General features: G+C 38.5%; 1 protein-coding gene across 20 annotated transcripts in view; it reads left to right on the top strand.

The window, feature by feature from the left end:
- Positions 1–23182, top strand: part of OSBPL8 (oxysterol binding protein like 8) — an 82438-nt gene that overhangs the window by 47818 nt on the left and 11438 nt on the right. For 11 of the 20 annotated variants that reach the window (XM_040651240.2, XM_015283179.4, XM_015283163.4 and 8 more), the window contains 8 exons: positions 7571–7641; positions 11123–11203; positions 12094–12195; positions 13371–13574; positions 17954–18038; positions 19008–19179; positions 21044–21278; positions 22432–22616. In XM_040651240.2, coding sequence (XP_040507174.1) covers positions 7571–7641; positions 11123–11203; positions 12094–12195; positions 13371–13574; positions 17954–18038; positions 19008–19179; positions 21044–21278; positions 22432–22616 — 1135 coding nt within the window. Of the gene's footprint in view, positions 1–853; positions 993–1439; positions 1683–7570; positions 7642–8497; positions 9198–10511; positions 10679–11122; positions 11204–12093; positions 12196–13370; positions 13575–17953; positions 18039–19007; positions 19180–21043; positions 21279–22431; positions 22617–23182 lie in introns of those variants that run through there. The other 9 variants (XM_046912644.1, XM_046912647.1, XM_046912645.1 and 6 more) reach the window with 6 other exon arrangements.

Genomic DNA, 23182 nt, shown 5'->3' with positions numbered 1-23182 from the left:
TCACTTCTCATACAACATAAGCGAAGGTTACATGTCATGTTTTGTTCTTCTTAAATTGCTTGAAATATACTGGAACATTTTTCTGGTAAGAGGCATGAGGAAATTCTAGCAGTTGATAGCATCCTGGAAGCTGCTATGCTTCAAAATCAGAGAAGTTAATTTTCAGTGATTTCTGTATGTATTTTAGTATATGTATTCATAGGTGCAAATACACAAACATTCTGCACAGTTTAAACCTGTCATGGAGTTAAAGAATGTTTCAGACTACTGTATTATCCTTAAGCCAATGCAAACTGAAATTGCTTATCTGCAAATACTACATTTCTTTACACAAACAGCGGGATTACACAGTATTATTTAAGAGTTAGTGAAATTCACATTACCACTAATTTGATCTAGGGTATGCGTTTCACTCTTTGAGAAGAGAAGGCCTCCTGTACCAAGTAAGGCAGCACACGAGGCTTTATTTCAAGGCTATTTTTAGTGTTTTATTTTTCTCCTTTCCAGCTAACAAAGCAGGTTTCAAAATGTAGTTTGTCAGAAATATGGTGTGAGTCTATCAGGGCCAGGTGATGGAAGAATGGAATTAGTGGAAGCACATATGGAACAGGGCAAAGAAACAGCCAATGAAATGTGGAGTGCATGAAGGAGGTTAGGGAGAGCTTACCTGCCTTTATTCTGCTACCAGCAATGAACAGGTTGGATCATCTGATTCCTAGTCTTGAAGCATAATTTACTGGAATTATTTCTTGTGATTAAAATTTAGGACGATTAGTTTAAGTGTTGTATTCATTGCACAAAATGAAAATGAAAATAAAAATAAGAGCCTTTTTGTGGAGCTTATTTTGTGCAGCTCTTCCAGGAGTCAGTCAGACTGCATTAATTAAAGCGGTGGAGTCCTAGAGAAGAATATGCGATCACCTCACCTTTTAAATAAAAGTAAGAGAGGAAGATGTAGAAGCCTCAGTAATCAGCTGGTGAAAACTAGCTAGGTAAGTGCCTGAACAGGGGAGTTCAGCATGGCTGCATAAAGCAAACATTGGCTTCCTTTTTAGGTTCCCATTGCGTACTGAAATATCAAATAGGGAAGCCTCATTAGCTCCTAAGTGCAATTTAAGTTTGAGACTTGAAAGACTAACATGAAGATTTCATTTAATGAACCTTTAAAACCTAAATAATGGTCGTTTTAGTGCTCTTAGAAAGCAGAGATAAATAGGACCAAAGCTGAGATGTAAAAAAAAAAAAAAAACCAAGATGTTCTGTCTTTGTGGAAAAGAAAAGCTGAAACACAGCTGTTCACCTTTAAATGTTCTAATGGATATGACGAGAACAGTACAATATTGCTTGGCTTGCTGCTGATTTGGCAGCCTCTGTCTCTTCGCTGCATTTTTCACGTATGCCCTTCGTTTGTTTTTTTCCTTTTGTATCTTACTCATCAGAATATGAGGTAGAAGGCTGTTACTGCAACACTCTTGTTCCAGCCAGCTAATGCTAACCAGCTTTCACAGAGAACATAATCCTTATACAAACATCTTAACTCATGAAGGAAGAGGGTGCACTGCGACGTAGGTTTTCCTCATGTGCTGGGATTTCATCTGTGTTTTCTGCAAGAGCTGATGGCCGAAAACTTGTCCGGAATGCTTCCTTTGGAGGATATAATGAACTCTCACCTGCTTCACCAGGTTTGTTGTTCTTAAAATGTACAGAGAGAATATAATTTCCAATTCAGATTTTTCAGCTTGAGTGAAAGTAGTCTACTGAGATGTTGATAGAAATTGTTAACAGAAATCAGAAAGAATATTGGTTGCGTGCATTGAAATAACAGCTCTTTGTGGTAGCAAGAGCTGTTGTACGCAGGCAAGCAAGTAAGGTAGCTTATCCTACAGCAGATATCCATTTAAAAGTAATTTGTTTACTTGATACTTCATGGAGTATTTTGGTTTGGTTGGTTGAGCTTTTATGACTGAAGTTCTGTACTGTGATTTATAAATCTCTTTATGTAGTACATGGAGTGACAAGATAGAAGGAGTTAAGGCTAAAACCATAGCCTTGCTGAAGTCTGTACTGCAAGACTTCTTTTAAGAAATCTAGCACCAGAAAGGGCTTGAATCTCTTCTTCCTCAGATTTGTCTCCTTAGAATCAGTAATGGAATACTGAAGTGAATTTCTAGAGGTTTGTTGTCCGTTATGTGTTCTGCTGATGTAGTGCTTGAATTTCAATAGTTTACTTCATGAAACTTTGATCCTTGGAAATACAAGGTCACCTATTTCTGAAAAGCAATGCTGCAAAAACTGTACATTCTTACTGGAATTATTCTGCACGTGTGATTTGTCTTGAGCCTGCGCAAATGCACAGTTTGTTGTGGGGCTGCAGTGTTGGGGGGAAAAAAAAGTACTTTTCTCTTCTTACTGTGTACCTTCTAAAGAACAGCTCACTCAATTTGTAAGCTCAGCCTCTGAAGCAATGAAACAGAATCAGGGTGCAGAGCATGCGGGAGGCTGTGGGCTGGTGATTTCTGAGCTCTCCACACCACTGGCTCGCACCGGCTTGCAGAATTGCTGGAGCGGCATGCTCAGCTGCTGGCAGCTGGGTGCTTCCTCAGGACACCATGTTCTGTTAGCTTTCTTGGTAGCCCTCCTGTTTTACCATAGAAAATAACCTCTTCATCTGCATCAGGAAGTGGTCAGTCTTCTACCAGGAGCCTTGTTAAAGCTGCTCAGGAAATGACGATGTCAAACCTTGAAAGCATGGAGTTGGCAGATAGGTAGAACCTCCCTACCTTCAAAATGAATTAGATAATATGGAATAGTATTTCTAAAAGTGTTTGTCAACAAGCTGCTGAAAATCACTCAGTCAAAAACGCTCTTGTCTCTGATGTTTGAATCTTAAAAGATTCTTTCCTCTTTTCTCTGCCTTGTTTGTCAAATAACGCCGGTATTTCTGTCCCCCACAGATTATAACTCACTTTGTCCTTGTAGAAGCATATCCATTTTCAGCTCAGTAACTTTTTTTCAGAACTGCACATTCACACAAGTAATCAGATCAGTCTGTTTCTTGCTTTCCATTTGCAACTCAGTAATATTGTTGCTAGGCTGGCGGTTCGTGATCTTTTCATGTGTACTTTTGTTCTCTTGCTCTTTGGGCTGTTGGGAACAACAACAAAAAAAAACACCCAACAAACAAACAACTCTCCAGTCAGTAGTTATTTTTTTGTTAGATTGTCAATAAAATAGCCCAGTATTAAAAAGTACCATTTAATTTTTTTTCTTTCTCACTAAAGTGTCCTAATTGTAGATGGTAATTGAGAGATACAACACCAGTACTTGAAATGCAGAAGGCGTTGCATGGCTGTTCTGCTTTTTCTTTCCCACTTCGCTCAAGATTGATTAAGGGACAGATTGTAGGTGTGACTTCAAAGAGCCAACACATGCTGTGCTTCGAAACTGAAGTACCTTAAACAAACATATTTGTTTTAAATATGCCCCACTACAGGCTTCAAACTGAAGATTCTTGAACACTAATCTCACATCATTCCTACTCATTGTTTTTTGTCAACAATGATATTTTGGAAGATTTTTTTTTTTCTTTTAACGTTGACAGTGTGCTCTAGCTCCATCTCGGAAGAGTTACAGAGTCATAGAATGGTTCAGATAAGCAGGAGCCTTAAAGGTCACCTAGTTCCAGCCGCCCTGCCAATTACTGATTGGTTTTGTTGTGAGGACAGCTTACATGTATGAAGTTCTGGTTGTTCAAACTGTGTGCAGTTGTCAGCCTTCTCTCAGGTCTTTCTGAAAGTTCATTGTGAGTTTTCATCTGGACTTGCCATGTGCCCTCAATAGGAATGTAGTCCTGGAAAGTTTCCCTTAGAATCTAAGGTCAGATCGTGAACCATAGCTTGCTCGGTTTTGGATCAGCTTTCAGAGTTCGGGGCCTGTGACGTTAACAAAACAAAGACTGCAGTGGGAGAAATTTATTAAGACGGTGTTGCGCTGGATACAGTTTCTACTATCCAAAACTGCTTTGGGGGCTACAGCAGAGAAACTTAAGATTAAAAGAAATATAGCTGCAAATGCCTTGAAAAATATTGGGTGCTCGGTCTGCAGCTCTGAAGGCTGATTCAGACTGCACTTGCTTGCTTTCCCCTGGCAGTTTTGTCTGAAGATTGCTCTCATGAGTTTAAATAGAAATCCATAGAGAAACTTGTAGTTCATAACTGCTACCAGGAGGGGGGAAAACTGCATCTTATTTCTGATTCTATGGGTATAATTGTTTTGATGGTGTTGACCAAGTATTTCCATGGCAGAGTGTATATTGTCCTCAGTTAGGACTCATATGTAGCTTTTGGTGATATTTCAGTACAAATCTCCCTGAAGGTATTAGTCTCACACTAATGTCAGAAGAATCAGGACGACTTGGGGTCTGGAACGCCTCTCCAGTCTGAGGAAGCTGGGTTTGTTCAGCCTGGGGAGGAGAAGGCTCTGGAGGGACCTTATTGTGGCCTTTCAGGACCTAAAAAAGGGGCCTACAGGAAAGCTGGGATGAGACATTTACAAGGGCGTGTAGGAACAGGACAAGAGATAATGGTTTTAAACTAAAAGAGGGCAGATTGGGATTAGATATAGGGAAGAAATTCTTGGCTCTTACGGTTGTAAGGCAGTGGCACAGGCTGCCTGGAGAAGCTGTGGATGCCCTATCCCTGGAGACATTCAAGGCCAGGTTGGATGGGGCCCTGAGCAGGCTGATCCAGTGGCTGGCAGTGCTGCCCATGGCAAGGGGTTAGAACTGGGTGGCCTTTAAGTTCCCTTCTGAGTCAAACCATTGCATAATACTGACTGTACATGCATTCCCCTCATCTTAATGAAGATGCACCAGCAAAAGCAGTGTTACACTGGGGAAGGCTGTGTCTGGGGTAGCACCTGAATAATGCTCTTTTTTGTTTTTTTAAGTCATACATGTTGTCTTATGGCAGAAGAGCCTTCTGTCTGTAGTCTATGTTGGCTTGTTCCTTCCACTGAGAGGGGAGCAATAAGGATAGCACAAGATATGGATCCGACTGCTTGGCTTTTTGTCATAAACTATGACAGTGTACTGCAAAGCGACCTAGAACCTGCAGTGCTGTGATTTCAGCAGCTGGATTCACTAGCAAGTCCCCCAGCCATCATTTTGCTGTTTGTGTGACTAAGAGAGGGAGTGCAGTGACATATTGTAAAGCAGCAAACACGTGCACCTCTCAGGTGGGAGGCTCTGGGAGCAAGAAGGTGCAATTCAGGAAGGCAGCTTTGGTCTTTGTCTGACACTCTGAGTATAGTACAGCTCCTTCTGGTTTTATTTGTGCTTGGTGGTACCGATGCAGAGCTTTATATGGAAATAAAAATGTGCATGTTGGATAAGAATGTGCAAAGTCCTTAAAGCTGTTGTGCTTCAGAAAAAGAGCTTCTCTAATGTAATCCCAACCCTGAGGTAGCACTTCCTTGGTAATTCCCATCACTTTTGTGTTTCTGTTTCAATAGATAAATGAAACACGGAAAGTGATGAAAATATCCCTGCATTACCTTTTCAGCAGAACTTAGTTCCTAACTGGTGATTTCTTTTGGCTGTGGGATGAGGAGAAGACATCGTTACTGTGATTGTAGTGCATGTTTGACTGTCCAGGACTGGCATCAAGTCTAATAACTTCTCACTGAACTTAGGTCTGTCCTCTAAGACTTGAGGTCACCTTTGTCTTCTTACAGCACTGATCCTGTAGAAAATGTGCTTTGGTATTTGGTCTTACGTGTGAAATGTGGCTTCCAGCTTCTGCATCCTGCTGTGTCTATTTGTGGGTTTTTTTTTTTTTGCTGGATTCCCAAGAGCTACAGATCTGCTTGTGTAGGTGCTTCTTCTCTGTGTCAAATAGCCTGCTGCAATATGCCTTTATTTATTTATTTATTTTTAGCCAGACAAACCCCTCACAGATGTGTTAGGAGAATTTCATAAGGGAGGGCTTAATGAACTGTCTGCAGGAAGGCTTCTGTAAAGATGTGTGAAGTTATATTTGGGTAGCCATAAGATGAATTGTACTGCAGTGCGTATTTTTTTAAGATCTGATCTTCAAACTGAATTTCTACGAAAGGTAATAAAGTAGAAAATAATGAGGAAAAAAAATGGCCTACTGAAGCAAAGCGGGAATCTTGGATTCCTCACAGAGCCTGAAGATTGTCCCGTTGTCTCTAATAACTCCGAGAAACTTCCCAAGATGTGTATTTGTGATAGATGAATCAATGCTGTATTAATCTTCTGGGTTTAGCGTAAGTTGTGGAAAGGTGAAGATACTATTCTTAAAAAGAAGAAACCAAATCCATCATTATACCAAAAACACGGCTACAGGGACTCGGCAAAAGTTCTTTTCAACCTTACAAAGCCTACACACGCATGCACGCACTCAATTGAAGAACCTGAAGTCAAACTGTTTCTCTGATCAACGATGTGATGTCAGGTGCGTAAGTACCCACCCATTTTAAGTACCCATTTCTGTGGCAGAAGGCTGGGCTGAGTTGTAGCAGAGGCTCCAAGCAGCAGCTGTCTGTCCGTCCATGTGCCGTTTCTCCGTGGGTCTGGTGCCCTCTAGTGGGCCGGGCGGCAAGGCACTGCCATAGAACCATTGTACCGTCAAGGTTGGAAAAGACCTCCAAATCATCCAGTCCAACCACCTACCCACTACCAGTATTTCCCCACTAAACCATGTCCCTCAGTACAACATCTGCGTGTTTCTTGAACACGCTTTTTACTATTCCTTTTTGCTGTTTTTTTTTACCTGATATTCACTTATGCCCTTATGTCCAGAAGGCGTGTCAGTGACAGCATTGTAACTAAAATAAATGCATCAAGGTGTTTGTTTTATTCCCATTTATAAGTGCCTATGCTAGAGCCAACTTCTTCAAATAAAGCAAATCACCGAGATGTTGGCTCACTTTGCTCTTTGGATGCTATGAAAGTGTGGGGTTCACATTGTGAATCGTTCACAGAAGATAAATGTGGGATTTTGGTGACTTAATGTAGTTACATCTGTGCAATGTGAAGTCCAAAGTATAAATTCAAGGCAAATGTGCGCCATCTTTTCATGTACTTGTGAGAAATTGACAGGCAATCTTAACCCCTGTTATCTATTTGCTTTCACTGGTATGGATTTTAACCATTATTTTTTGCTAAAGGAATGAACAAACCAATCCCAGCTTTCCTCGGTGTTCTGCTGTGTTCATGCCTGCGTGTGCAGATAGGGGAGGCTGAGGACATAAAAGGATGACAATTTGCTGCTGATGTTTTCAGTTGGTTAGATCTCTGAATTGAGTGTAGCACCATCCAAATACAGTAGACTGTTCTCAATTCTTAGCAGGTATTAAATCTGACTATGCTGTGGTAACTGATATGTTTTCAACTTACCTGATGAACTAATATATGTAAGCTGTTTGAAAATCTGGTTTGTTTGCACTTTTCAATGGTAAATCCTATTTGCAAATTTATTTCAAAGGCTAGCTTGTGTTAAATGTAATGCATTCAAATCATTTGCAACAATGCTGTCTTTTCTTTAAGGTTTTGACAAAGGGAAAGATGAGGCCTCACAAAGCAAAGAGGATACAGCACATTCTATGTCCAAAAGCAAGGTAAGGACAGCTGCCTCCATCTGGCTTAAAAATGTCAGCACGCAAAGGAGTTGAGTGCCTGCTGTAACGAACATATTAGACTTTCATGCATATTCATAATCATCATATTATAGAGATGGTGGAGCCTTTTTAGTCTCTGTGAAAAAGGTTCACTGAGATACAGTGAAAAATGAGAACACACAGAGTTGGGAGACAGCAGTCACCAAAAATACAGCATCTTGAGGTGGCTGAAGTTTAAAGGGGAAGAAAACTTGAACTACGTGAGCAACCAGAGACTGTTTTGTAGTGATCCCATTTTTTCTTCTCTCCACAGTTTTGTTTTGTTCTAATCAAGTTTATTTACAGGAGCACTTTGCAGTAGCATTGGCATTCAGAATATAATGCTCTTTTCTGCTGGTCCTGATATAGTATGAATCATTTGTGTAAAAAGTCATTGTAGTAATGCAGAGAGAAATCTGCCTTATCTATTTATTCCTTTCCTAAATCCTTTTAAATCTGTGTATAACAGTTGTAGAAGCTTTACACTGTAAGATGTTGTATAGGCTGTTCTGATGCTACTTTCTTTAAAAACTGTATTATTGTAATTCTTAGAGTGCCTGGCTTGTCAAACCACTACACTTTCATCTAGTGCTCCATATATATTTAGAATGTGGAATTCCTGAAGAATATTTTTAATTGGGTGTCTCATAAAACAGATGTCTTTTTTTTCATCAAAACTTTAAAGAGCAGAAAGATTTGATTTTGTGGAGGAGAGAGTTCCGTAAGGTTTGATTGCTGAATTGATTGCTTTCCTTATTTAAGCATCACCACTAGCTAGATTTCAGAGGCTCTGAATGATCCCATTACATGGCTGTGTGGGGAGGGCAGCGGGGCAGCAGCCAGGAGTGCGGTGCTACCACAAACGGACAGGGTGAGGAGAGAGAGGCTGGTAGTGCAGGCCAGGCTCTGCTTACAGCACCAATCTGTGGAGACAAGGCAGATCCTAGGCCAAGCTGGGGGCTGAAATGCATGGATCAGTTGGGTGCTGGGTCAGTTAGGAGCACAACTAGGCACAGCTGTAAGCTGGTTCGGGCTCGGAGCCAAGCTCCCGTGCATCCATCTCCTGGGTGAGGTGGGGAAGAGGCCTGCCTCTCACCAAGCTCCCACACAGCTCTCCTCTCAGCACTCTGATCCAAGGTTCCCTGAGCTGCCCCAGGCACAGGCAGACACAGCCAGAGGAGAGGAGGAGTGCCCTCCAGGCCTTCATAGAAGTTTTTATGCAGTGTTTCATACATCTGAGTCTTCAAGAGAAACATCAAACAGGTGCTGAACAAAATCAAACTGATGTGAAGATTATGGTAACATCCCCTACTTAAATAGTGTATTTAGAATTGCGTTCTGGAAGAGCAGGTCAGTTTCTGTGATTGGTACAATTCCATGATGTCACAGCTGAACAACCCTTAAGAGTCAGTGTCTTCCACCTGATTTGAAGTCACAGAACCATGTCTGTAAGCTTTAACATATCCTCTGGGAAATCAAGGAAGCATACTTAATCATACGGCTTATTTCTGGTCAAAGTATATTTTATTGGTCCAGAAACCTCTAAATCTTTTTTGTCTTGGGAATAAGTTAGCACTGTGTTTTAACCCAGCTGAATTTCAGACTCTATTAATAAGTTATCTTTGACTAACCAATTTGTTTTTCTTCCTTCTGCTTTTTTTTTTTTTTTTTTTTTTTTTTTTGGACGGGTTCTTTTTTATTTCCAGAATCTTAAGTCTTTTTATGCTTTACTGTTCCTTTTGTGATTTTCTGCTATTGAAGAGGAGACAGACATTCCTACTTCTCTTCATACATATAGTTCTTTATCCTTATATTTGCAGCGGAGCTTGTTAAGATCAGTAGTTCCTTTATACCCCACCAATAAGCTTCAAGCTAGCAGAAGATGGTTACTGGCTGTCCCAGCTATGGGTGAAGTAGCAATCCTTGTTTCTAACTAGAGAGGTTTTTTCTTATAAATTTTGATCCTATCCCCCCATACGCAGATGAGGAGATCATTAGATTAAAAATATCCTCGTCATTGATCTGTCCATAATCTGTTGGATAGGCAAATAAGGACTTTCACTCAGTGTCACGTTAGTGAACTTTATAACTGAGAAAATGAGTCTTTGTAACCTGGGATATTTACTGGTTTGGGCTTTTATGTGTGTGGACTTTAGATTGCATTAGCTTTCTGCTAGTGAGCAACTGGAATATTTATGAATGTTTTACTTGTGTTACTCCATTATACCTCGCATAATGACTTCATTACCTCTTATGTGACAGTGATAAGCATTTTTTCCTTTTCTTGTTATTATGTTTAAAGTACCATCTTTCCTTTAACTTCTAGGCTGGAATTAAATTTCAAGATGCATGCTTGTCTTATATTTTCAGTGTTAAGAACATAGCTTTAATATAAAACAAAGAGATAACCTTCCTTCTTGCAGAATGTACATGGAAGTTAAGGAACGTTTACTTACTGCTGAAATGGTTTCGATTTAAAAGTACTTTCTGCCATTTGTTGCACCTGTGGTTTTGGCTATCTGGTTTATATTTTCTTGCACACAGAAATACAACTCTGTAATTTATCTGATATTTTTATACAGTGGGGTGCCCATACGGTGTTCTCTGAGTTGGAATAGGAATGGTGTGTGATAACTCAGCTCTGTAACCCAGGGTGAATCTTTGGTGGCTCTAGTTCCCTTACAACTCGTAGGCAACAGATGCCAAGAAGTAAACTTTGAACCTTATGGGAGGTGGGGGAAGGGGCAGAAATCACGTGGTGCTGAGGCAGCATATTGTCTTGCCATGAATGGGGACTTGGGCTTTATAAACAAACCTGAGTTGTCTTCTGCCTATTGCCATGGTGAGCTTCTCTGAGATTATTTGCAGAGTAACGAGAGCGTGGCATTAGGTACAAAGCAGAAGAACAAGTGCCAGCAGTGGTCAGTTGTACTCTGGTAACTTGCAGAGCACTGAATTCTAGATTGAAGAGGCTCTATTTTCCTTCATGGGTCATGGGGTAAGTGCCTCTATAGCAATCCATTTGGAGGATCTGTGAAGTTAGGAAGACGTTGAGATTCACATGTCAGACACAGGAATGACTCCTGAGTTTAAATACCAGGATTCTCCTAAAACCTTCTTTCTCTGCTGAAGTAATGCCTACCTAGTCAAGACTGTGACATGTGAAGCAACAGGATACATAGCCTAAATATTTACTGTATTTACTTTAGCTTCTGGAGGAATCTCAGACTTGTTCCCCACAAAACCATTATGAAGAAAAGACTCCACTAATAGGTGGTGAACAGTTTCTGTTACAAGCCTGGTTTTACTAAGTGGCATAAACAGCAGAAAAAAGAATGGGAGTGGGGAGTTTGGAAACATACCTGTACACTTCAAACACTGAAACAGTAATATGGCCTCATATCTATTATCATTTATTTATTCTATGTTTTGTTAATTTCAGTCTGAATCCAAGCTTTTCAATGGCTCTGAGAAAGACATCTCTTTATCTTCAAGCAAACTTACCAAAAAGGAATCTCTCAAGGTGAATTACTGTCTAAGTAACTTCTCATGGACTATAAACATGCACAAAGTTTTATCACATTCTTCTGATGAGAAGAGAAATGCCCATCAGTGAGGAGACTTCTATGGAATATCTGAGTTCTGTGAGAATTAATGTTGCTGGTTCTCTTGGGTTTTCAAGTCTTACTGTACTGTTACGAAGTATGGACTTTTATAATGTAGTCTTTGAGAATACATAAGATTATAGGATAACTGAGAAGCTTATAGGATAATTCAGCTTAGCAAGGACCTCAGGACATACACCTGTGTTGAAAAGACAAAGCGAAGTAACAAAGCTATGGTTTGCATGCTTTCCCTGTGTTGTTTTATTTACTGACTTTTTACCCCTCCATTGTAACAAGACTAAAATTCCTCTGTTCGTTAAATGCCACATCAGGGGAAACAAAACATTATTTGCCACTAAAAGATGGATATATATTACGGTGAATTTTTGCTGGGAAGAAAAGTGAGAGATGGATAAAAATTGATCAAGTAAAGTGCCAGTAAAAATCTGAATCCAGCCCTCAACTTGGTTTTGTACTGTACACCTGGAAAGGAAGGGTATTTTTGTTTGTTTTGGTTCATTCCATCTCATCTCACCCCATGATTCTAAGAGGAATTTCACAGTTCTCAGTATTAAAAACAAATTGTAGAAGAATGTGAAGTTGCTATGTTGGTAGCAGCTTCTGAAACAGTATGGGAGAGTTGTTTAGAACTTGGATTCAAATGGTGTTTTAAAACTGCTTATCTCCATCTTTCTTGCAAATTGAATTTAGCAGGTTTTACCTCGATTTGTATTAGTAGATGGCTTTTTGTGCTGTGGTTACTTGCTTTTGTCTGTGGCATTATAAACACTTCTATTATTATTTACAGGTTCAAAAGAAAAATTACAGAGAAGAAAAGAAGAGAGCTACAAAAGAATTGCTCAGCACAATCACAGACCCATCAGTTATTGTTATGGCTGACTGGCTGAAGGTCAGAATCTAAATGTGAAACCTAAGTTGAAGATTTAGCAGCTGCCGTTTGCTTTCTGACCAGAATAGAAAAGGTTCAGCAGCTGAAGTTGCTGTTAATGTTTTTCTACAAACAGCAGATACTAATTGCATCCCAGCAACTTTGTGCTCGCTTGCTAGGGGAATAATGGAGGAACCTAGCTCCCACTTACTGCATTCACTATAGTCACATGCATCTTGTATGTGTAGCCATTAGCTTCACATGAGTTGGCTTTATTATTCCAATCTTGTCCCTTTTATTTTGCACTTTGAATTGAAGCTCTGTTAAGTTTGTTACCACCTGTGAAAGTAGTTCGGTCATATTAGGTATATGAATATATTTATTTGTGTTTCTTTCTGGTAATTTTCCTTTCCTCACCTAAGAACTAACTGTCCACTAATACTTGTACAGAAAGTGAGAAATGATTTAAAGATGGCAGTCAGCATCATTATGCCTTGAACATGTAGCATATTACTTGGAAATCCTGTTTTTATATTTAGCTCCAAACAATAGCTTGTCTAGGAGAAGTTTCTCAGGTTTTTGCAAAATCAATGTAAACAGGTTAAAACTTTGCTTACAAGTTGTGTTGGCATTTGGTCCTACAGACAGAAGAACTTAAATCCAGAGCTGATGAAACGATGCGAGCAATTTAATCAGATGTGCAGAATTCAGGGATTTGAAAGGGTCTTATATAGCACATATGGGTTGAAATTAACAGCTCCTTGTGAGAGATTTAATCTAAGAAATTCAGATCTAATTTAAATAGTTTATTTGGTGAATATCCTGTTTTTCTTTCAGATGTCTGTCCTGTTTTCAGAAGAACTGTGTTTCCAAAGATTATCCTGCCTTTACACTAGTGATAAAATGTGTTCCCAATAGAACAATTCATGAAGTTTCAGATGACTATCCATATTTCACATATCTGATGTGTGTGTGTTCTTCTGTAAAATAAGTACTTGTCAAGGCAGAGTAAAAGAATGAACGCTTAAATTATGCCTTTTTACTATATTTGATAAACACGGATGAACTTGAATAGACTTTTTGTTTTATTGGAAAAAAAACTAATAAACATTTCTAATTTTGATTTCTGTTTTGTTGAAGGGGATGATTTTTGTACTGAGTTCACTGGGATGTAACTGTGACTGTTTGTCTTCCAGATTCGGGGTACCTTGAAAAGCTGGACCAAACTGTGGTGTGTACTGAAACCAGGAGTGTTGCTTGTTTACAAAACACCCAAGAATGGCCAGTGGGTGGGAACAGTGCTCCTGAATGCTTGTGAACTCATTGAGAGACCTTCTAAAAAAGATGGCTTTTGTTTCAAACTTTTTCATCCTTTGGAGCAGTCCATATGGGCTATAAAGGTTAGTGGTAGCATGTATGGTTCTTAAGGATGACCAGTATTAGCCAACTATGAGTTAAGACAGCCATAACAGAAAGTTGAACTGGGTTGTCTGTTATAACTTTCAATGATTTGTTTATTCTGAATGTAAAACTTCAGCGTGTAGTTCTCTTCATCGCAAAAAAATATTTGCTTTTTTTCTGCTGTATGTACTTACATAACTTCTGATGTGCAGAAGTAGGCCATGAAGAGGATAATGCCATCACTGGTGGTTATGTAAGTGGAAGGAATGAGTATATAATATTGTATTCTACATCAGTCTAATCTAGGAAATTAAGGAGGAAATTGATTGAAAAAGATGAAAGTATTCAGATGCATTATAAACATTTCTTGGCTTCCAGCTCTATATTCATGTAATGTCAGCCTAGTTCAATTTGCTTGTGAGAGTAGAAATTCAAATAGCATCCTTGTACAATAACAGCATATATTGCTAATTGTAGCATTTGATTTTGGCTGAAATTTTACAAAGATAAATGTTCCTCTTCAGTTCTGATGACTACTTGCTTTGTCATACATGGCATAATATTGTTAGCAGCTCTTAGCTGCAGGTGTTAAAAGTCATGCTGTGTTCTGCACAGCAAAGGATTATTTCAGTTTTTTGTAATTTTTATTTTAATTGCAATACAATGTCAGAGTCCTTTCTATTAGTTAATTGTGTTCTCTGCAACATACATCTCAATACAAGTACTAATTTTGAGATTGTATTGTATGAGACGTTACGTTAATACCAATGTGGTGCTGTCACATCTGGAGAATATGCTGCAATGTTTTTGTTTCTTTCTTATCTCAGAGTGGGAAGTAAGTCAGCTAGTATTATCCTTGACATTTGCGATGGTCTTGCTGAATTACTGTCATTATTGCTATTATCTGAATGTACCAAACTTAGATCAAATCATTTGTAGTACCTTTTGAATAATTTTATTTCAGTATTGCTTAGGAGGACTTTTCACTACTGAATTGTGATCTCACATTAGCAGAACACAAACATCATATCCTTTTTCAAAGCAACAGAGTTTGGTGTTAATGTGATTTAATTATTTATGAACTTGTATATGTACGTTGCAAAGTGGTGGCCTGTCTGCAGAAGATCACAAATCAATCATATATTTCTTTATTGTTTGGCAATGAGAAATGGATTTGTTTGTTTTTTTAACTAGATATTTAGAATTTAGAGGACATGCCCCTCCAGATTTTTACTTTTTTAAGGTAGGTCATATTTTGAACCTGAACAAGTTGATATTGTCCATTTTAAATGTGCTGAGAGCTGGAGTGGCATTTGTTCATTTTGGTATGGCTATTTGCAATTGAGAATTACTGGACTTAATTAGATGAGAGGCCTTGAAGTTTGAAACTACTTTCTTCCTTGTTTTTCTAGTCAATTATAACATCCTAGTAATGAACATATTACTGGAAGGTGTATTTTCATGAACATAAATGGTAATTGACTGATTTATAGAGTAGATAATCCAGAACAAGGTTGAAGTCTAAGACAAAATGAGTTGTGTTTGCCGTCAGTGTAGGAAGATGACGTTGCAAGAAATATTTACACAGAGCTAAGTACTGCAGGACATTTTCTTGCTTGAACACACCTTCTCTAGTGTGCCCCTCTGACAGCTTGCAAATTCTCATTGACAGTAGTTTGCAGCCAGTCTCTTACCATGCTCCCTTAGGCCTACTGTTGTGGTCTTTGATGTTCCTTCTGCACTCCAAGGTACTTGATGCACTGAACCTTGTTCTTTCTTCCTCACGTGCCCAATCCTAATGCCATCTCAGTTTTCTAAGATGTTAACTAGAGAAGTCACCACAAACAACTTTTCATGAAGAGATTTAGTGAAGTATGACTGCCTGATATTGTTGTTTTCTATGAATATTTGTGGCACTTGAGTTTAGTTGGCATGAATATTCTGTAGAAAGTAAACTTCAAAGTTCCTTAACCTAGTGGAATTCATAATTTGTCCATTACCTCATGTTCCAGTAGTTGTACAATCAGTTTAAATGCAGTTGTCTAACAAGTGAAAACTAACATGTCTTAGACACTAATACACTGAAAATCGATTTTGAAGTCACAATGGCTGATAGAAAGGAAAAACATCAAGTGCTTTTGAAACAGTAATCAATTAAAAATGCACAAGCAAATATTTCAAAATAAATCAACCTACTTAAATGTTCAGTCAAATAATTAATTTTGTGTTAATGAGTACATTGTGCAGCTACCCATGGAAGTATAGCTTTTTCTCTCTCTCACACACACAAATGCAAACCTTCATTTCTTTATTACATCTGTTTGGTACAAAGTAATGCATCCTGTATGCCCACAGCATAACCTTAAAGTTCTGATGGGAAGAGTGCTGCCCTTTGTGTCCTGTTATCTGGCAATTTTGAGGACTTGGGATAGCAGAGGCATTTGCTCGGTATACATGTGCCCATGGTGCCGCAGCACAGTACCATCCCCCTTGTGCAGTGCCCAGTGATCTCTCCCAGCTCTCCTCTCCCCAGGGGTGCAGTGAATTCTCCCTTGCATCCCCCAGTGTGCCAGGTCCACCCTCGAAACCAGGAGTGCTCTGCATAATGTCTCTCGTGGGTCTTGTTAGCTGCAATCCTCACGTGCCACCTACCCAAACACGTTGCTTAGATGCGCCTCTCCAGTCAGTGGAGGAGACTGTAACATAGAATCTTAACACCCAAGTGACTTCCACTCTGTATCTATTTAGAAGTTTCTGAACATTGTTTACACCAGCACTAGCTCGTGTGTATGGGTATCTAAGCACCACCAAGACTCCGTGTTACCTGCCTCTCACCCTCAAAAATGTTCTGGCTGTTTCATACGCTTGCTTCTAAAATATCTGCTATTATCTGCTTTTGCTCAAAACTTCTGCTGGCTTTTGAATTCCCTCTTCCAAGCCTTATACTGGCTTTTCATTAGGCTTCTGTGGGGAAATCAGTCAAGACCAAACTGTGATAGCTCATGAATTAGGCAGGCTTAACCCAGCTTTCAACAACAGCTTCAAGTGTGTTTAATACAGCCCTCTTTGCCTATCAGTTACCTTAATGTTCCCATGGGTAAGTGTTTTTGAAGGGACTTCAAAATGATTGCTTAGTATTTTATTCCAAAGCAAAGCTTGGCAGAAATGGAAGGGTCTTTTGGATTTGTTTTGTTTTAAATTCCAAATGTGAAAAAAACTTCATAATGAAAGTTAAACTTTGCCATTTAACGTCCTGTATGTTTCTTTTGGTTGAACTCAATTCTTGGTGTCCTGCTGATTCTCTTTGTAGAAGGACTTAAGCATCTGAATGTCTTTTATGGACTTAGCTATGATCCTTATCATTTTATTTTTCTTTTAAGCACCAAGTTTTAGGCATCTAAATACAGTTAGGCACCAAAATTTTGGGGGAGGGGGGGGATTGACTATTGAGTGATAGAGAAGTTGAAGGGAGAGGGAGGGAGACAAGAAGAGTGGGTTCCTATTGCAAAACATAGTGTTCAAGTGGGAACAGTTACCTCCATTTTGTTTAAATACTGATGGACGCATGTCTTCTGAAGACAGCAGATGCCATACAGTTCTGGAGCATAGGATGCAGCGGAGATACCAGACATGTTCTTGTGTAAAAGAAGCATCAAGTGGATCACTGAGGAGAGCCTCCTGCTCTTTCCAGTGGTTTGGCTTGCTCTTTGTCTCTCTGGGGTTTCTGAACCATAGCATCTTCTTACAAATTGAGAGGAATCTATTCTCATCAAGGGAGGATGAGGACCAGAGGGGAAGGGTTAGTTGTTTACAGATGTGGAGTCTTCTGCTAGACAGCTTCTGTTGTAAGTCAGCCCTCCTAAAATTCCCCACACACATATATTTTGTTTCAGACCTACCTACTCATCTGAAATGCAGAGTTGAAGAGAAATAACTCATCCTTTCTCTCTATGCCCATCTGCAGCCCCCTTAAAAAGTGAGGGTGACTCCCCTCTTAGCATTCATTTTGATGCTTTTGTCTTTTTGCTTTAAGTGGCATCAGCAGAGCATTTCTAAGCTACTATACCAAATCTGATTTACCAAAAGCAAACAAACAAACAAAAATCCCTAAAACCAAAACAAGAAAAAGCACCAAAAAATTATGTGAATCCCAAAGACTGTTCTCTTTAAAAGACAGAGGGGTGAATTGGGAGCTATTCTTAGAATGATGTCTTTGAAGAAGAAATGCAGTAAAAGAGGGCTGTCCATCTTTCCATTCATATCTTCATTAGATGTTGCTGAGTGACAGTAAATAGCCGGCAGTGTGTCTGCTTGTTACATGAATAGTAAACTCTAAAACTGAATTAAAATATGTGATGCTTGTTTTGTGTATTTCAAGGGTCCAAAAGGTGAAGCAGTTGGTTCTATAACTCAGCCACTACCCAGCAGTTACTTGATCATCCGAGCCGCTTCAGAATCAGATGGTAAATAGGCACTTCAATATTTTTCCACCTGACAGCAGTTAGTCATTAGAAGGAGATTGCTTCAGTTGTCTTACTGTGTATTACAGCCCTGTGATTGCAGTTCCATGCTTGTAACGGCTCTTCCTTAGCTTGGTACATTCAGTTGTGTTGGTACTAGCAGTTTTTCATGTTTATTCAGGGATAATATTGAAGAAATAGTCATTGATCTCCTTGCAGCTAGTTCCTTTCTTAAATGCTAATGTAGACTCTTTCTAATGAAGGTGTTTGTGTATTACAAAATTCAGCAGAGTTCTAGTAGTAGAAATTCCCTCAAAATACACATTTTTAATGCCATCACTTGGAAGAGGTAGTGATTAATATTTATGCAACCATCTTGGAAGGTTACAAAACGAAAACAAAATTTAAGCTGCTTTCCTTCTATGGATTAATTAAGCATATCCTTGAAGTCTTTAAAAGTAGGACTCTTATTTTCCATCAAATAATTATTCAATTATTTTTAAATGTAGTGTATAGAAGAGAAATAAGTCACATTTTTTGATTATTTAATCGCCCTGAAATGTAAATTTGTATTATCTTCATTGTTATGTTTTAAATGCCTTTTTTATTGCTTATAAAAAACTATTAGATTGGAAAATGGGTTAAATACAGGAAAATGAATAAGTGAGGAGTGAGAAGAGCACATAATTTTAGAAAAACTATGTTGGAGTGTCCAATATTGAACTGATTTTTATACTGTAATTTCCATATTGTAATTGTATAACGTGAGCAAATTCTGCCAAGTGATGCAATTACATAGTCTTCAAAAGTGGAGCATGTCTGCAAGCACCTTCAGAGGAACTCAGTAGGTAGAGCCTTGATGGAGCCATATTGGTATTAAGGAAGACCTGCTAGAATATGCTCTAAATGAATCATTCACCTTGCTCGCCTTACCCAGCAACATCTCTGGTCTAATAATAAATCTGTCTTTAGGCAGGTGTTGGATGGACGCTTTGGAGCTGGCTTTGAAATGTTCAAGTCTACTTAAACGTACAATGATTAGAGAAGGTAAAGAGCATGACTTGAATTCTTCAAGCGACAGTGCTCATGTCTCTCTCTATGGCCTGCTTCGTGCTAACAACTTAAACAGTGGAGACAACTTGCCGTAAGTAAATTAATTACTAAACCTGGTTGTTTTTCTGGCAGAACCATGTAGTAACAACTTCTCCAAAGTTATTGGCGTTCTCTGAAGGGAGGATCTCTCTTTGCAGTCCTATTTACTTCTAAATTCTCTCTATAAGACTTATTTGCACTGTGTTTTTATACATGGATAAAGTGTAAAACATATATATATATATATATTTACTTTATTTTTTGAGCAAAACAGATCCAGAGGGCAGCTTGGTCCAAGGAACTCAAAGTTGAGTATTACACCAGTAAGTTTAAGCACTCAGTTAAAGTGTTAAAGTTTAATTTTTTATTTATTTATTTATTTATTGTATCTTGAAGTTGGTCTCCCTTGTTTGTTTCACCTGAAAAAAAGTTTAGTTCGTGTTACGAAAGTAGGCAGATGTGAATATAAGTTGCTTTTCTTTGGTCAAAGTATAAATAATACCAAAGCTATTTCAGTGGTTTTAATGTGCTTCAGGTTTGAAACATCAAATTAATCAATAATGCTTCCGTCAACCTATGAAATTAAACAGTACAAAAGTTAGAATCACCTGTTACTAATAGGTGTCAAATGTCGGAGGGCCCTTGAGTCACTCTTAATTTCAGTAAGTGCTCTCATCCAAATATTTGTGAGCATGGTCTTTCCTGAAAATACATTGAACAAGCATGGTGAATGAATGTGCTTTCCAGCGCTTCCAGTTGTGGCATCAGAGTGCATCAGAGAGATACAAAAGATTTAGTCCTTTGTTTGAAATAATTTGGTCTGAAGCTTGGGCTTTGCACAGTTTTGCTCACTAATCTTCCACCAGTTCAGTATACTTTTAGACTGACATAAATGTCTTTTGGGTAATCCCTCACACACATGAAGACAGCTGCCCGTGTCTGTTCTGGGTGGGCAAAGCTTTTATACCGCTGTAGTTAAGACTGAAGTACAGGCCTGCACAGGGAGAAATGCATTTCTTGCTGAATTAGATAGTCTGAGAAAAAGCAGACTACTACCTCCAGTCCAAATTCAGGGCACTATCCAGATGACTGGGCAGTATTTTGTCCAGGTACAGTTTTGCTCCTTTCACAATCTTAAGGAAACAGTAAAACTGCTGCATACAATTCAGCTGGAGATCTGTAGTCATGAATAGTAATTTAATATCATCATCTGGCCCAGATTACAGTCACAGCAATTAGCTACAACTGTTATGTCTAATTAAGAGTTATAGTTTAATTAAGTAGATCTTTGGATGTAGAGTACTGTAAGAGCATTCATTGTGTTCAGCTAAGAATAAAAACTACAGGCATAGTTTTAAAGGGGCTGGCAGAAGAGAGAGAAAACAGGAAAGCCATTTTAACTCCAGCTTAGAGCTAGCCTTTTACATTTCTCAGTGAAATCACAGCAGAGGATGCCTTGGTCCTTCTGTGTACAGCTGTGTAAACTTGAGAAGGAAGCATATTGGGGAGTTAATAAGGAGTTTAAAATCAGTATTTATTTACACTGCCTTAATGTGGGAGAGGATGTAATGTTCTATACCTACAAATTATTGCCTTCTGTGAAGTATCACTTCAGTTATGGAATTCACTTCATCATTCTTCATCCTTGGTATGTAGTCCCTTCCTCACCTCATTAGCCATAGTTAGAGAATATAATAGTTAAATATAAATGCAAAGTAAATTTGGTACCTTTAACAGTTCAGTGACAACACCACATCCTGTATATTTCCACTGAAGCAAGTTCAACTTTGCTGCTAGACCAGGGTTCATACTGGCACTTAATTCTAAGGATTATTGTGTTTTTTATGAGGATTTTGGTTTGGAAATATGAAATCATAGTGTGAAGCTGAAGATTCATTAATCTTTAATCTTTGTAGGTTAAATGACAGCGAAATTGAAAGGCATCACTTTAAAGACCAAGATATGTACTCTGATAAATCTGATAAGGAAAATGATCATGAACATGATGAGTCTGATAATGATGGACTGGGGAAAAGTGAAGAAAGTGATAGCGACACATCAGAGCGACAAGATGACTCTTATGTTGATCCAGAGCCAATTGATATCAAAGAAACAACTTACTTAGAACAAAGTCATGAAGAACTCGGAGAGGTAAAAGTACTTTTCGTGTAGCGAGCGGGTCACTTGCTGAATGTAAAGCTGATATTTTAGAGGATGTGCTACATTAGACAGCCCCCTTACAGGATTGGCTTTCGTGTTTTCAGTAATTTTGAGGGGAAAAAAATGGTGTCGATCCGTGTTCTGCTCTGCTACACCACTTCTGTGCTTCTGAGAGATAAATTTATTTAAAGAGAACGATCTCTTTGTTAAAGATTATTTGGGGTATTTCTCAGAGAGGAGGTGCTTACTTTGAAAGGACCACCCGCAGCAGCAGTTGACCGGGTCTGCCTTTCTTCTTGTTACTAACTCTGGTTCTTTATTCAAGTGTTCTGTTTTTTTTTCTTCAAATAAAAATTTTCAAGTTGAAGATTTTTATACAAACTGACACCTCTTTTTCTACTGCAAGAGAGAAGTTAAGCGGCGCTGGGGTTTGCAGAGTTCTGTGAAAGACTTGCTATAGCTTGCATTCTATTATGATGCCCAATGTTACTGTTCCATTTCTGCAGGTTTTCTTTCACCCCTACACAGCCAAACATGAGAGGAATTTGTATGTATTACTTGCTATAATAATACCAAAAATATTTGTAACAGAAATGGAGATAAAATTAGTTGTGACTCTCTTCTTTTTCTTAAGCACTAACTATGAGGGTTTTTTTAGTTTGCTTTATTTTTATATACCTGCTGGACGTAATAACTTTGTGCTTTGTTGCTTTCCAGGATTGGCTCTAGGGTAAGCAACAGCTCAAGGAAAGTTGAGGAGTTCAAGTTAGCAATAAGACCTTCTTATATGCATTTTAGAACAGATCTGGAAAGAGGGATGCTTTTCCTATAGACCTAGTTTTTCATTTCAGGATCTGTAAGGAAGAGTATCTCCACTTTTCTTTTACCAAAAGGACCACATTGAGGTGTTTTTCTGTTTTAGGGTTGATAAAAAGAAATGCAGTTTTTAATGCTGAATAGTAAATATAGTATCATATTTTAAATATGTATTGTAAGTATATTTAGAGAAATTTTATATCTCTTCCTCTGAGTGTTCCATTTTGTGTATACATTTTCTGTTCTTATGGCATCATCAGAATGTGTTGAAACAGTTCAACATTTATTTTCTTTCTCCTTTCTGTAAGCAGTTTTTTATTTGTCTTAGGCAGGGGAGGCTGCTCAGACAGAAGTCGTGTCTGAAGAAAACAAAAGTTTGATCTGGACACTTTTGAAGCAAGTCCGTCCAGGAATGGACTTATCCAAGGTTGTACTGCCTACGTTTATCTTGGAACCTCGTTCTTTCCTTGACAAGCTATCTGATTACTACTACCATGCAGACTTCCTATCCGAGTGAGTCAATCCTATCACTGGTTTTCTTTCCTTATATTTTTTAGGCTAAAATAAGAAACCAGTAAGATACTGAAATCTTTGTTGTTTAGTCTGGTTCTCTTGAACAGCATAATAGAACACGTAGTCTGAATGCTTGTCTGACAGTGTATCAGTTGTCAAATATTCTTGCTTTCTTAAAATTATCAGCCTAAGAGCTCAACTGGTATGTCTCAAAGTCTGTCCCCTCTTAATACTTAATAGCAATTGTGTTGCAAGCATTTCTGTTGCAGCTTTAGGAAATGGTTAAAAGACTTCTCAAGATTTAACAAAATTAGTTTGTTTTCTCCTTTTTCTTCTTTTGGAGACATATTTATAATGGTAGAAGAGTTAGCCTTTTTAAAAATTATTAAATGCTATTTTGATTTAGAATGTATTTACCTGCTCAAAGAAAGCTGATGAATTAAAAACTGTACATTGAGATATTATTCGACTGTCCATGTGTATGCCAATTCTATAAAGCAATGTCTTTCCTGAATAGAAGAAATCTGGGGGGGACGGGGGGCATTTAGCAGGATTTAGTGTCTCAG

Source organism: Gallus gallus, chromosome 1 (assembly GCF_016699485.2).
Source record: "Gallus gallus isolate bGalGal1 chromosome 1, bGalGal1.mat.broiler.GRCg7b, whole genome shotgun sequence".
Lineage (NCBI taxonomy): Eukaryota > Metazoa > Chordata > Aves > Galliformes > Phasianidae > Gallus > Gallus gallus.
The sequence above is the reverse complement of the archived record's forward strand: the minus strand, read 5'-3'. Positions and strand labels throughout refer to the sequence as shown.